Consider the following 15,398-nt stretch of genomic DNA (forward strand, 5'->3'; position numbering starts at 1 on the left):
TGTTCTGCTCCTTCTGCTGGCTTCTAGGCTTTTTTCTGGCCCCTTTCTCCTCTTCGTACTGCAGCAGGGAAGGGGAACATCTGTCCCATTTATTTACTTTATTTTCTTTGCAAAAGTCTCAAACTGAAACAACTTCAAAAATTCCAGAGTTGGTCTTCTCATTTGCAGTGACTGTACCATAGTTTGAAAGAGGAGGGGCTCTTGGCATTGTGGTTTTCCTCCTGTACAATACAGTAGGTGCCATTTTTAAAAAAAAGATTCTCACCTTTTTACCAGTACAATACTACCAGATCTATTACTATTTCCTATTGTAAGTCTAGTATATACCTCAAGCTAGTAATATCTTAACTACCAGTGAAAAAGATAAGAGAACCCTTTTAACTGTGCCACTCTATATAAGTATAGTAAGGCCTTGTACGTGGTAACTATCTTCAATTTAATGTAGAAAAAGCACCTGAATTTTAAGTACATTTGTACATTTTATATTTCATCTAGAAAAGCTACAAAACTCCTTCGAAGTTTTATCTGTAATATATTTTTACTTGTAAACATGGAGACACCAAAAAATATAATAGATCTCTCTCTCTCTCATATATATATATATATATATATATATATTTTTTTTTTTTCTAAAGTACATTGCCTTCCTTGAGGTTCGGAGCAATCTTTTTTCCTTTTTATTGCAATTTTTTTTTTTTAATTTCTGTTGATCAGATCACTTTGTTTCTAAAAGGGCAGATGAGTGGTTGATCAAACATTAAACATTGGGGGCCAAAAATCTGCTTTCTGTGCAGTGGCATGATATGCAATCCAACTGAAGTCACAGGAGTTGTGTATGCATAGCTGAGAGCAGATTTTGGCCCAGATGGTGCTATTTAACATTTTAGTTATGCAACTAGGCAGAAGTATGGGTTGGACAGTATGTAGCAACACAATGTTCAGACATATTAGCATGCATGAGTCTCAGTGGGAGTGGCCAACCGTTCATGTAAATGTGATTCAGATATGTGCAGAGGAAACAGAAGGAAAATGAGTTGAGTAATATGGTGGGCTCTACAACCATTTTCAATAACAGACACACAACGTATGTGATAGTGTAGAACATGAGACAAGAAGCCAATTGGTTTCATAGCATAAGGTTAATGAAACATGCATATCGGTGTTGATCATGCTGATTGTTCTCATGCCGCTGTTACTAGCAGGGGCGACTCTAGGCACTAGCAAAGCAAGCACGTGCTTGGGGCAGCCCATTTGCAGGGGCGGCAGGGATCCAGCATGGGAGCTGAGGACCAACAGGGGGCCCTGGGAGCTGTAGTTTCTTGGTTAGCTCCCTGCCTATAGAGCCAGCCCTGGAGCAGGGAAAGAACTACATTTCCCAGCATTCCCTTGGCCACGACCAACAGGAAAGAGGGGGAGGGAGTGAGGAAGCTGAGACCTCATGCTGCAGCCTGCTGTGAATGGAGAGCTGCACTGGGACGGGTAGGGATACCATATTTTAACATTCAAAAAATAGGACACTCCATGGGGAGGGAGGGTAGCCCCACCCTGCCACCATCCACTCCCTCCGACTGCCCCCCACAGAAACTCCAACCCCCCTGCTCCCTTTCCCTGATCACCCCCTCCTGGGACCCCTGCCCCAACTGCTCCCCAGGACCCCACCCCCTATCTAAGTCCCACTGGTCCTTGTCCCCAACTGCCCCCTCCTGAGATGCCCCCCAACTTCCCCCCTAAGACCCCACCCTCTACCTGTCCCCTGACAAACCCCTGGGACTCCCATGCCTATCCAACTGCTGCCTGTCCCCTGACTGCCCCCCCCGAACCCCTGACCCATCTAACCCCCCTTCTCCCTGCCCCTGACTGCCCCCCTGAACCTCCACCCCATCCAAACCCCCCTGCTCCCTGTCCCTTGACTGCCCCCCCAGAACCCCCTACCACTTCTCCAACCCCCCAGCCCCCTTACCATGCCACTCAAACCAGCGTGTCTGGCTTTGCGCAGCGCCAGACACGCTGCTGCATACATGCTGCCGTGCTCCCCTGCGGAGCCACAGCCCCCTCCCCCCAGCACCTGCCTTCCAGATTTGAACACCTCAAAATTCAGGAGTGCTCAAGCTCAGTTTGGGCAGCTGTTACTTCATTTCTCCCAAATCAAATATACTGATCCACTGTAACTTGCTGTAGAAAAAGTAGGATAAAATTGAGCAAGAAATGCTTCCCAGTGGTTATTAGGACTGGAATTGCTATTTTCAACAGCCATTGCCTTTTTTTTGTTTGTTTGTTTAAAAGGAAGACAGTGATATTGCATTGGCAAATTCCCCATAGAAAGAAAGAGTGGAACAAAAGAATAATAAAGGCACCTCAACTTTTCCTCATTTATGTAGGACAGTCGTATAATATGCATCCAGATATTCTCCAATCACACAAACTGAAAATTGTTCCACTTTACTGCAGTTCTGTAACCATGCGGGAACCAGTCCTGTCTGTGTTCTGTGCACATTTAAATTCCTGCTGAATGACCTGCCCTGGGAGCGAGTTACCAGTGACCCAGGGCTGTGGCGGAAGGAGGGTGCAGGTGGGGGAGGGGAGGGAAGAGCCCAGGGCTGGGGTGGCAGGAGGTGTGGGGAGGGGCAATGGTGGGGGGGGGTAGGGGGGAGCCCAGAGCTGGGGTGGCAGGGTGTGGGGGGGGGGAGAGCCCAGGGCTGGGGCGGCGGGGGGGTGTGGGTGGTGGTGGGGGAGAGCCCAGGGTTGGGGTGGCAGGGGCGTGGGGCGAGGAGCCCAGGGCTGGGACGGGGTGCAGCCAAAATTTTTTTTTGCTGGGGGCGGCAAAAAACCTAGAGCCGGCCCTTTTTACTAGTACTCTAAAATATGCTGATTCCCAGTTATGTGATCTTGGAATCATTGTGCTGTTATGCTTGATGATGGAGGGGCTAAGGGATATCTTATGAACCTTCACATGAGGCTAAAATGAAGAAAAATCAATTTCAGTCTCTAAAAGGAGAGAACTCTTCATACTGAAAGCCCCTGAACTTTATTGCCAACTCTACTGCACTGGAGTCTTGAAAGGGAATTTAAAAATATACCAGACATGGTTTGAAACTTGATCTTGTACTGTATTGCTGCCCTGGAATACTATAAAAGGGAACCATGAGTATAGAGAAAATGCAAGTGAGGAGTGGAATTTTCCCACAGACTGTAAGGGATTTTAATGTCCAATAAATATATTGTTGCAGTAGTAAGATAGGGGAACTAAGGCTTTGTCTACACTAGCACTTTTGTTGCAAAACTTTTGTCGGTCAGGGGTGTGGAAAAAAACCCACACAGCTACTGCCGCTCATTGGTGGTGTCTTAATTATGCTGGCCGGAGAGAATTCTTCCACTGGCATAGACCAGCTACACAGGAGACCTTGTCGACCGCTGCTGCTGTAAGGCCCGTAGTGTAGGCATAGCCTAAGAGAAATACTTCCCTTAAGGCTCAGGGACCAGCTGTAAAATGGCCTAAGTTTGTCATCTTCCCTTGTGCTTCCCCTGCCCCGGATTGCACTCTTAAGAACAAAACAGGGTGGATTTGATTTAAATCACTAGTCAGGAAGACTCGATTTAATCATGGATTTCAACATAAAAGTGCATTCTTGTTGGTTGTTATAACCTTAATGCATATTCGTCACAACTCAGATAGATGTAGGTTTCATGTTTAGAAGGTACACACTATACATTTTTAAAGTGATTTATTTTGAAAACTTTTCAGATTAGTTTTGCAGCTGTATCAGAAAATGAATAATTGTTTGGTTATTTCATTTACCAAAGGTAATTGAAGCAGATAGTTCACCTCCCAATGACTTCATAAATATCTCCAATTCAACAGGTTAATCATTAATATTTGGAGGATTTTCTTGCCATGCTGTATTAGGAGGAGAACATCACCAGACAGACATTTAAATTGTTTAATTTAACTAAAAGAACGTTATGTATTCTGGATTTTTTTCTTCAACAGCAAACTTATAATATTTTAACAAAACAAGCATATGAATTTTTGAATTTAATTAAACATTCAGGTTTTTTAAAATCAGGTTTGTTTTTGTTAAAATTGTTTTAACTAAAATAGTTAAATGAAATATTTTTTTAAAAAACCCAAAAATTAAATCGACTATGTCAGCCAGGTCAACATGAGAAACTTAAAATATTGGCTTCTGCAGCTAACTCAGTCGTCTTCACCTTCATTTTCCTGTTTGTTCATAATCTGGAAAAGAAAAACAAGCTTTCCTGTTTTTTCAGGTCCCAAACGATTTCTCATTTTGGAATGAATTAGTCCAAAGGAAGAAAATATTCTTTCTACACTGGCAGAAGAAGCTACTGCTGTTAAAAGTGAGATTATCACTTCAACAGTCTCTGAATCCAAGTGCTTAAGTGACTTCCACCAGTTCACTGGTGTGACTTTCTTTAAAACATCATCAGCAAACATATATTTCTTGAATGGTTCTTATTCCCAAACTGGGTCTCTTTTACGGCCTGCTGCCATTATAGGTTTTTCCTTCTAGTGAGAGAATGGTATAGTAGATCTCAAATCAATGACGGCTACACTCAGAAAGACCTCAAGACTTCTGGAATATGCTGCTCAAACAGTTTCACTTTTGTTTCTACTGCCTGTCCCTCCCTTCTCACATTTATCTCCAGACTTCTTCTCCTTGTCCAGCTCTAATCCGCTCCCCAACAATCTTCTATTCATTGAACTTTTTGAAACTTTTCACTTTTAGAGAGGTAAGGGATTGACTCTGTGTACTCAAACTTGCAGAGGGTACAATAGGTTTGAGGTCTGTTATTTCTCACCTCTATTTATTTATTTATTTATTTATTTATTTATTTAAAACCACTTTTGCTGTTGACAAGCATGGTATCTCTGAAGACACAAATCCACAGTTTGAGAACTGCAAAACTAAGCATCTCTGATGGTATCTTCTGGACTGAGCACTGAGTCCCATTGGGTAGATAGAAAGATTTAACCTAAATAATCTATACAGAAGCCCCTGGAACCCCATAAGATTGCGTCCCTAATCCATGAACTATTGGAACTCATTTACAAAACTTTTCTTATACTTTACATGAATATATTGTCTCATACTATAGAATTAGAATTTATAATCCCTATTCCATGATGAAATATCTTTGCGCTATAGTGGATCTTAATTAAAACTATCTTTAGATAAATGATTTTTGAGGAAAAAAACCTAATCAAAAAAATCCAATTTAAATTACATTTTTTTTAAATAGTTGATTTTTATCCACCCTGGAACAAAATAAAATATTTTAAACTGGAACAAATGTTTTCCTGTAGTGAAAGACTCCAACATTTTTTTTTGGTAACGTGTATTTATCTTGTCATCTGATGCAACTGTAAATACTGGATTGACTCTCAGTTAAGGGCATGCTTGGGCCACCATGCTTTAGGAATTTGGAGTAAAGAGTATACCAGTGGCTCTATGGTCTGTGGTCCAGGGAGTGCTGGCTGGGAACGTGGTGCTGGCTCTCCTCTTTGCTTCCAGCTGCTATAAATTGTATTAAAATAAACCAAAAACCCAATAAATACTTTCCCAGTATTACTTCTCCATGTAAACAATTGCTGTGATTGCTATCTGGATGGAGATTGATTGTACTGACCAACTCTGCTCCTGACGGCAATCATGAATGGAAGTGGAGGTGATCTAGAAAACAATCTTTCTGTTAAGATGTGGTCCACGGTATGAAAAAAGCGTAAGAACTTCTGCACTACAAGGCTATACGTGGTAACTTGTGCCCACTTGGAGAAACCTTCAGGAACAGCTCATGTTCCTGCCCAACTGTGATGGCAAGGTTAATGTCCTCTTAGGTTCCCTGTTGCTTTTCCACCTGACTTGTCTGTAATCCTGTCAATAATAAGTTGCAGTTCCTCATTATCTGCCATATTTTCAGTCTCCATCCCTCTTTCCAGCCGTGTACTAGATGGATGTCCAGTTGTGTACCAAGAATCTGTCTGCATGAATACCATCTTAAACGAAGTGACATAATTAGTGCTTATGCAGGGCATTAATCATTCATGAATCAAGGTTTTTCAGGGAAAGAGAAATGGGAATCTTCTTAACCACACACAAGCCAAAACTTTTATAGTAGAAGTAGCACTTTAAGAAGGAATCTGTTGTTTTGTTCCACCAAATGACCTGTTATGAATTGTTATGCAAGTGCAAGGTCTGCCTGGTGTGTAGTGTTAATTATTTAAAATAAGTACACATCGCTACATCATTTCACATTTAAAAATAAACATTCACCATAGCACATGCACTTCTGAGAACTAAAGTAAGATCTAGTACAGTGTTTCTCAAACTGGGGCTGCCACTTGTGTAGGGAAAGACCCTGCAGGCCGGGCCAGTTTGTTTACCTGCCCCGTCCGCAGGTCCAGCCGATCGCGGCTCCCACTGGCCCACAGTTCGCTGCTCCAGGCCAATGGGAGCTGCTGGAAGCGGCGGCCAGTATGTCCCTCGGCCCGTGCCGTTTCCAGCAGCCCCCATTGGCCAGTGGGAGCGGCGAACCGCGGCCAGTGGGAGCGGCGATCGGCCGGACCTGCAGACGGCAGGTAAACAAACCGGCCCGGCCCGCCAGGGGCTTTCCCTACACAAGCGGCGGCCCCAGTTTGAGAAACACTGATATAGTATCTGATGCTGGAGCCATTCCTATTGTAATTCCCACTTAGTTGAATTAAATTGTGCTGGTTCAGATGCTTTCATTTGCAGTGAGAATTTGACATTTTAGTCAGCTGTCTTTCACTGTATCTTCTTGTTTTTAAAAAAAAAAAAAAAAAAATTGAAACCTGAACGTTATGCACGTAGCTGGGGTCTATGTAACCTTGTGTTCCTGTCCCCATCTTTTGTCTTGTTATACTCACCTGTCCCATTTTTATTGAGAATCTATGCAGGGCAGGGACTCTCACTCTGACCCCAATTCTGCTACCCTTATTCCACAATCAGGACTGCCCACTATTGTGTGAAGGCCATTACCTGCTCCCATGTAAGTAAATGGCAAAACTTGCAGGTTATTCAATGTAAGGATGGCAAAGTTGGGCCCTGTATGTTGTGTGTATGTACTGTACCTAGCACCAGAGGGCCCAGTCCTAATTGGGGCCTCTGGTGGTGATTACCATAATAGAAAGGCTAAGCAGCTTATGAAGTGTTAAGTGCAAGGCTTTCTTACCTTGGTAGTTAAAACTATCAAAATGGTGTTGATTCTGATATTCTTTTGCTAGCAGTTATGATAGTCTGTACTACAGAATTGGAACTGAATACCGCTCTTGATCACCAGTGTTAAACTGTTGACACTTTTGCTGCTGCTGTTAATCTCACCAATATATAATAAAATAATAATTATAGTTAAGCTAGAATCTATATTTTGAAGCTCAAATATCAGAGTCTGTAGTAGCTCTGCATACAGAGTTTCTCCCTTAGAATTTGGGAGGGTATTCCCTGTAAGATTATAGGTGGTATTTCAAAATTCTTGAAGGGATTTGGATGCCCAGTTCCCATAGGAATTAGGACAGTTCCCATGTCCAAATCCCTTAAACATTTTTGAAAATTGCAGCTTATGCAAATTTTATAAGATGTGTTTTAGATTTGAGGCCTCAGCTACATCAGTCTCTCTTTTTAAATCTTTTTTTTTTTTTTCTGAGTAGCAGTTAACTCCAGTTAGAGGTGAATCTCGTCTGCTTTCCAACCCGAAAAAGTAAAGCTGACCTGGTACCAACCCCAAAGAAAGATTTAATTAAAATAAAATGCTTTGTTCAAAGAGTGCTCATGATAAAGAGCAGGAATCCAGATATAGTAAACTGACATTCTAATGCTTCTTTTCTTTTGCAGACCGCATCATCTGCTATTAAAGGAACTATTCAGCTGGGAATAGGATACACAGTAGGTAACCTCACCTCTAAGCCAGACAGAGATGTACTTATGCAAGACTTCTATGTAGTGGAAAGTGTATTTCTACCCAGGTAAGGACAATCCTATCTAATGTAAGACTTTTCAAACCAAAAATTAACAGCATGCCTTCGTTTACTAGATGTGCTAACTATAAGGATTATTTTTGAAAAGAGAATTATCCTGAAACAAATGGGATCATAGTAAGTTATTAATGTAAGAGAAGTTCAGTGGTTTTATGAGAAGATATTTTAATAATAAAAAAGAAATGAATATGAACTATTTCAACTGGAAGTTTGGCTTTCAAAATGCTTTGAAAATTAATGTAGTAGACTAGACTCTACCTTTTTCCTGTGCCATAGCCACAACTGAAGCAAATCCTTGCACACAGTTAGGTCTGCCAACTGTCTCCAACATTCAGTTCATTCAGAAGCATCCATATTTCCAGATCTATAATTCCAAATATGGTGGTGTAAGGATGGTGGGAGGGATTACCATGTGCACACTGATTAGTGAGAACAGATGGTCCTGTGTTTCAGATATTAGACTGAAATTCAGGATCTGGATTAAATTTCTGAGACTGCCACAGACTGCCTGTGTGACCTTGGGCAAGTCACTTAATATCTTTGTGCCTCAACTCAACATGTATAAAATGAGCCTAATAATGCTTCTCTACCTTGTCAAGGTGTTGTGAGGACTAATATGTGAGGCAGTCGGGTCCTATGGTGATGGGGGCAACATAGGTAGAAACTTTCAACCAACATCTAACTCCATAACTGGTGCCAACGTTACGCATTTGTACACAGACTGGACACCATAGTTATTGTGCAGATAGCAGTTTCAGATATTGCTATAGCCCTATTTAAGGGATAATATTTGAAATAACATACTCCTGTTTATGTGGGAAATACAGATCACAGCTGATATCAACAATAAAAAAAAACTTGTTACATAATGGCTTATATATTTTTCCAAACTGTCACATGTGACAGAAAGTATAAAGAACATATAGACCAAGATTTTCAAAAATAAGAGTTCCTAAATCCACGTTTAGGTACCTGCCTGATTCTCAGAAATACTGAGTCCCCAATAGATCCCACTGTAGTCACTGGGAGCTGCGGGTGCCAGGCATTTCAAGCCACCTACTTAAAGCTTGTCTACATGAACCCTTCGCTCGCAGCAAGCTGGGGTGTAAATCTACCCCACACTAGCCTGCTGCACATTAAGTGTCCATGTGAACCCTGCTACCATACACTAAAAGTTCCCTAGTGCAGTGCTTCTCAAAGTCGGGCCGCCGCTTGTTCAGGGAAAGCCCTTGGCGGTCCGGGCTGGTTTGTTTACCTGCCGCGTCCGCAGGTTCGGCCGATCGCGGCTCCCACTGGCTGCGATTCGCCGCTCCAGGCCAATGAGGGCTGCAGGAAGCGGCATGGGCTGAGGGATGTGCTGGCCGCCTTTCCCGCAGCCCCCACTGGCCTGGGATGGCAAACCGCAGCCAGTGGGAGCCGCGATCGGCCGAACCTGCGGACGCGGCAGGTAAACAAACCGGCCCGGACCACCAGGAGCTTTCCCTGAACAAGTGGCGGCCTGACTTTGAGAAGCACTACCCTAGTGCATTTTGATCTCCTGTTTCAAAGCAGGGTAGATTCAAGTGCATTAGGGAGCTTCTAGTGCGTGGTAGCAGGGTCCACATGGACACTTAATGTGCAGCAGGCTAGTGTGGGGTAGATTTACACCCCAGCTTGCTGCAAACTAAGTGTTCATGTAGACAAGCCCCTAGTTGAGTATGTGTTGCAGTTTGCATGTGGGCTAAGATTTAATCTGAACATAAACCCACAAATCATCTCTAACATAAAATATAGTCCTCAGAAACATTAGAAATGACATCACTAAAACAATGTATGTATTTGTTAATAGGCAGTGTTTAATCTTGAGAAAAGATGACTGAGAGGGGACCTGATAAGTCTTCAAATATGTTAAAAGCTGTTATAAAGAAGATGGTGATCAATTGTTTTCCATGTCAGATGAGAGTAGGACAAGGAGTAATGGGCTTAATCTGCAGCAAGGGAGATTATAATTAGGAAGTTTTTTCTAAAATCTAACCTAAAGGATAATTAAGCTTTGGAATAATTTTCCAAGGGAGGTTGTGGAATCCTTATCATTGGAGATTTTTTAAGAACAGGTTAGACAAACACCTGTCAAGGATAGTCTAGATCAGTGGTTCCCAAACTTTAACAACCTGTGAACCCCTTTCACTAAAATGTCAAGTCTCGTGAACTCCCTCTTAAAAATGAATATTTCCTGGGATTTTCTCCTTTACCCGAGTATAAATTATAAAAGCAGTGATCTTGGAAATATAAAATTTGTTTTTGTGACATGTTTATTACACACTATGTATTAATTATTATTTATCATTACAGTATTTTTATTGCATTATGAAAATGGCAACACTCTTCCAAGATCTCACTTTTGTAGCTTGTATCACTTTGAATAAGGCTGTTATAAGACAAGGCTCCTATGTTCCATCAAGGAGTATCAGATGTGAAACAGCATGAAGGTATTTAAGAAGCCAACTCAGAGTTCCTCCTACACAAGCATTCATGTCTTGAGCAGTCCAGGCAAACAACGCACGTTACAACAAAGCTTAAACTTGTTCTTCATAATAATTTTAAAAACAATAATAGCTGCCTATTTAATTTTAAAAACAGCAAAAAATATCCACCTCCCTTTCCATTTCTTATAAGGAGTCTTGAAGGTTAAGTCTCCTCAGTGTCCCATGCTGCCCTGGGTCCCTAGGGACAGCTCTATCCACCATTAGGGAATTTTTCCCCAAGAACCCCCTGTAACATTTCGTGAACCCCCAGGGGTTCACGAACCCCAGTTTGGGAAACACTGGTCTAGGTTGACTTGGTCCTATCTCATCACAGGGGGGCCAGACTTGATAACTACTTGAGGTCCTTTCCAACCCTACATTTCTATGGTTCTATGACAGCCATATTTTTTAAAAAATTGATCTGGTCTGATAATGTAAAGCCATTGTTTATGTGGAAGACGACGCGGGGCTAAGTTAATCTAAAGCATTTTCTTAAAGAAAATCTCAAACTTCGGAACATATTGCCTGGATAATATCCAGTCTTTACCCCACATGCTGTAGTTGTGCCAGTGGGAATTATTCATGTTCCATGCTCGTGGTTTGTGAGTGTCTATAATTGATGAGTTTTGTATATGCTTTTTCTGTGTGATATATTCTGGGGAAAATATGTAGATGCTAACCAAATAAATACGTTTAGTACTTCACCAAGAATTTTTCAGATTACAAGAAGTAAATTACCACTTCTATATTGTCATGTAACCAAACTCTTCACTGTTTCAAAAACCAAAATAGCAGCCCTATTTGGATGAGGATGTTGCCATTACAAAGACGGTGCATGTACCCAATAGGAGTCTGCATGGCTATCTGTAAAGACTTCAGAGCCCAAGTTATTCTTTTAAATATCAAGTGAAACTTGCCTTCACAAAAACTACTATAAGCACTTGTTTTTGAATTAATAGCACAGAAGTGGAAGAATCCATTCCATTTCCTTTTTTTTCCAGTTTGATTTGTTTAACATTTATTTAAAAAAAAAAATGTTGTGAAAGCCATAACAGGTTAGTTACCTGATATGAAAACACTCCTGCATACACACTTACAAATGCAATTTCCAAATGCCTATGTGGTTCTTGTGTTAATGGTAGAGATAAGACCGATTTCTTCTGTTTTAAAAATGGAATGGGGCTATGAGGAGCAAATTGACTTGCTTGTATTGACAGAGCTTATTGTGTTTAAAAAAAAAAAAAAAAAAATTTAGTAGCATCTTCTCGTCCAGTCATCCAAAGATAACACTCAGAAAGATATCAATTAAAGGTATAGCCAGATGCAGCAAGTAATTTGACTTGCTGTCTGGTTTTACTAGTCAGTAAGCAAGAGAGGGTTGTATATAGTCAGGCTCCTTGACTGAAACAAAGGATCTTTCTATAAAGGGTATTTATTGATGATAATGTTCCTCCATTAGATTCAGGAGTAGCAATCCATTTGTCTTTTAAGACCAACTGTTGAATCTACAATTTCTGTGCACTAGGGTGTATAAGGAGATGGAAAGTCTGAGTCTTGTCTCTTTGTAAATTGCATATTTATTTGCCTGTCTAAAATGATATTGAGTAGGAATAATAAGGTACTAGTTAGAAGGGCTGGCACTTCCACTAGGCAACCCTAGGGCGGCAGGATTTGAGGGGCGGCATTTTGCCACCCTCGGCGGAAATTCGGCAGCGGGGGGTCCTTCTGCTCTGGATCTTCGGCAGAAATTCGGCGGCGGGTCCTTCACTCGCTCCGGGACCCACCGCCGAAGTGCCCCGAAGACACGGAGCGGAAGGACCCCCGCCGCCGAAGACCCCAGGCCCCCTGAATGCTCAGAGGAGAAGCGCTGCCGCCTAGGGCGGCAAAAACCCTGGTGACGCTCCTGCAACTTAGTATGAATTGCAAGAGCAGGACCCTTCATAGTAACATAGGGAGCTCCACTGTTGAGTCCCATTTGAAAGTACAATGCAGATTATTCCTGAGTGTCACCAGCAGATTTAGTCAACTAGGATATAAAAGTAATAGGGAGTAGTGACTGAGACAAAGGAGGCAAAACCCTAGGAACAGCTAATCTAGGGAGAAAGCTTAGGCAAAGGTGAGTTTGATGATAATTTGAATTATTCCCTCTCTGTGATTAGGGCATCATTGGCAAATTTGAGCTATGTAAGAGGTGTATGTGATCATGAGGAGAAAATAGGCTTAACAAGCAAGCAGCCACATTTTGCACTAGCTTCAAGTTTCCAATGTGATTTAGCTGTAGCCCCATCCAGAATATTGATTTAATTCCCATGTTGCTATATAATGTACATGTCCACTTACAGCAACACTTTGTTTTTACGGGCTGTTCTGATCATTTCATCTCCCCTTTGATTAGTCCCTTGTCTGCACCCAGTCCTGATGAGTGATACAGGCAATGAAGTGACTTATTTCATAGAGTTCCGTGCACTCCTGTCATAGTAGTGGGAGCATTGTTGCAGTGGTGGTGTTTTTAGCATATGCGCAATGTGCCTGAGGCAGCACGTGACCAGGATTCATCACCAAATTTGGTCTGTTGGTTGGATCATTAGTTTCCCTGGCCCGGGCCGGGTACTGATGGGGAGTGTGACGCTGTAGATCCAGACTACTTGAAGTGCAATGAAACAACACTTCTTGCATTCCAGCAAGCAAAATCATATGACAGTTACAGTGCTGTATAAAAGAAAAACGTGGAAAGATAGCCAACAATTGTTTTATGATTAATCAATAACAGAAAAGAAATAACCTCTGTGTAGTTCTCCACCTCTCAAGTAAACTGCACCATCTGTATGATAGTTTAGTAACCATAGCAAAACATAGTATTATTTCAGGATACTAACAATAAGAGATTCATGTGGTAAAAACACCAAGAGAAAAGGAGGAAAATGGTTGGTTAGTTTAGAATTCCACATAATGGACCAAATTCTGCTGGGTTATACTGCTGTAAAGCAGGAATAACTCCACTGATTTCAGTGCAGTTACTTAATATTTACATCGGTGTATCTAAGAGCAGAATTTGGCCCAATGCTTGGGTGTATTGCATGTTTGACTCAGTCAGTTTCACTAAGTTACCGTGTCTTTGCACTGTGCCTTTAAACCGCTTAAAATGTTTTCTTTCACTGGCTATTATAGCACATGTGCGGGGATGAGAAGATACCTTCCCAGCTTCCATTCCTCTCCACACTGATCTTTGGGACGGGATGTGACCGGCAAAGCTCTTATTATTCATATTGGGCTATCCAGAAGGAAGTTTACAGCATGTAGCTTTTAGGAGCCAACTGTGATGTGTCACAGAGGGTTACAGTACAGTAATTCATTTTTAGGACCAGATTCTGGATGCAGTTTAAATGGCAGTGAGCATGAGTGCTCATTTTACAGAACACAAATTGGCTGAGCCAGTTGATCCTGAGGGCAATTGGCCTGCCTGGCATATGACGAGGGAACCTATGGCTGCTCTACATTTGGGTAGTGTGAAGCTACTCTGGGAACTCATGCAAATAGTCTCTCCTGTCCCTCATAAACACCCCTATGCAAATCCATAGCCTCTCTTCCCACTACTAGGGCCAATGCAGTTACTGTAGCAATACTGGCAGCAACAGCCAAGCTGTCAGAGATATTTTATGCAGCCTAATCATTCTCTTCCCTTCTGTCACCCAACTTTAAAGGATTCTCCACTCTACCTTGGAATCTTGGGGAAATGCTGCATGCTCCGTGCCACTGGTCCTCTTAGATCCAGTGTGATGTTATGACTTGCAGGTGTCTTGGTGTTAAAGACATGTCACAGAGTAACTCTAGTTCACACAACCTTATTACGATATGACACTTTGTCATGAGATAGATATATATAGTTAAGATATTTTACCAGTTAAATGCAAGTTATCCCGAGCTTTTTTTGACAGCACCAGGGCTCATTTCTGCCCACTTGTAGAAGATCCATGTATCTAGCTTTAAAAATTTGTCAAACTGCATTGCCGGCATTGGGCACTAGGAAACGTATGCCAAACTCTGCCTTTTTGTTTTCTCAGACCTTTCAGTAGAAGGACTTCTAAGATCCAGGCTTTTGCCAAATATTGTCAAGTGTTCAATCTTCACAAGTCCATTATGGGTCTCTCACTCCCCCCCCCCCCCCCCGGTCATAGGCCTTATTTCAGCTTCTAGACATTGACCAGCATCCCCAGTCATGTTCCTCAGCATTCCAACTGGGAGGCTTCCATTATTTGGTTTTCATCTATACATGTATTGCAGGCAAGGCTGTTTCTACAATGATTTAGTTAAGGTATGGGACATTTTCTCTTGCTGTCTTGTTACTGAAACATTAGTCAGTAGTTCACAACATGTGATGGCATGTAAGATATTGTCAGGGTTTTATAACAGCTGTGGAGTCTGGTGGTATCAAAAAGTGGGTAGGCAAAATTAATGCATAAAAGTATGATTACAGCTAACTAACAGTAGTGGGCAATGATCATATTGTATCTGATAATATCAGGGTAGGGTGCCTTGTCTCTGAGCTTCCACTATACAAAATAAATGAACCATTAGCTGATGTATTTTCCAGAAATGTTATGGAAAGATCAGAAAAGCTCTGTGAATTTGAGGCACTTTCCATACAAACACCTAGGAGAGTTGAAGGGCCAAGTGTTTCCCAAATAATTATATGTACACCACTGTTGATACACATCAACAGTATTCAGATTCACACGCATAACTATTTATGCTGTAATTCATGCCCACTGTATTGGCTCCATGTTGACCTGTTTCACACACAGGAATGTATGTAACTTGCCGAAGTTTCTTAAATCCAGTCTTAGGTAAAATTCTCTCTTCCATTTTCGTGCTCCTCCAGC

The 15,398-nt window shown here is 41.8% G+C and overlaps 1 protein-coding gene across 1 annotated transcript in view; it reads left to right on the forward strand.

The window, feature by feature from the left end:
• The window catches only part of PIP5K1B (phosphatidylinositol-4-phosphate 5-kinase type 1 beta), a 133,119-nt gene that overhangs the window by 16,200 nt on the left and 101,521 nt on the right, over positions 1-15,398 (forward strand). The window contains exon 2 of the mRNA XM_065405907.1: positions 7,872-8,002. Coding sequence (XP_065261979.1) covers positions 7,872-8,002 — 131 coding nt within the window. The remainder of the gene's footprint in view (positions 1-7,871; positions 8,003-15,398) is intronic.

The sequence above is a fragment of the Emys orbicularis genome, chromosome 6 (assembly GCF_028017835.1).
Source record: "Emys orbicularis isolate rEmyOrb1 chromosome 6, rEmyOrb1.hap1, whole genome shotgun sequence".
Taxonomy (NCBI): Eukaryota; Metazoa; Chordata; order Testudines; family Emydidae; genus Emys; species Emys orbicularis.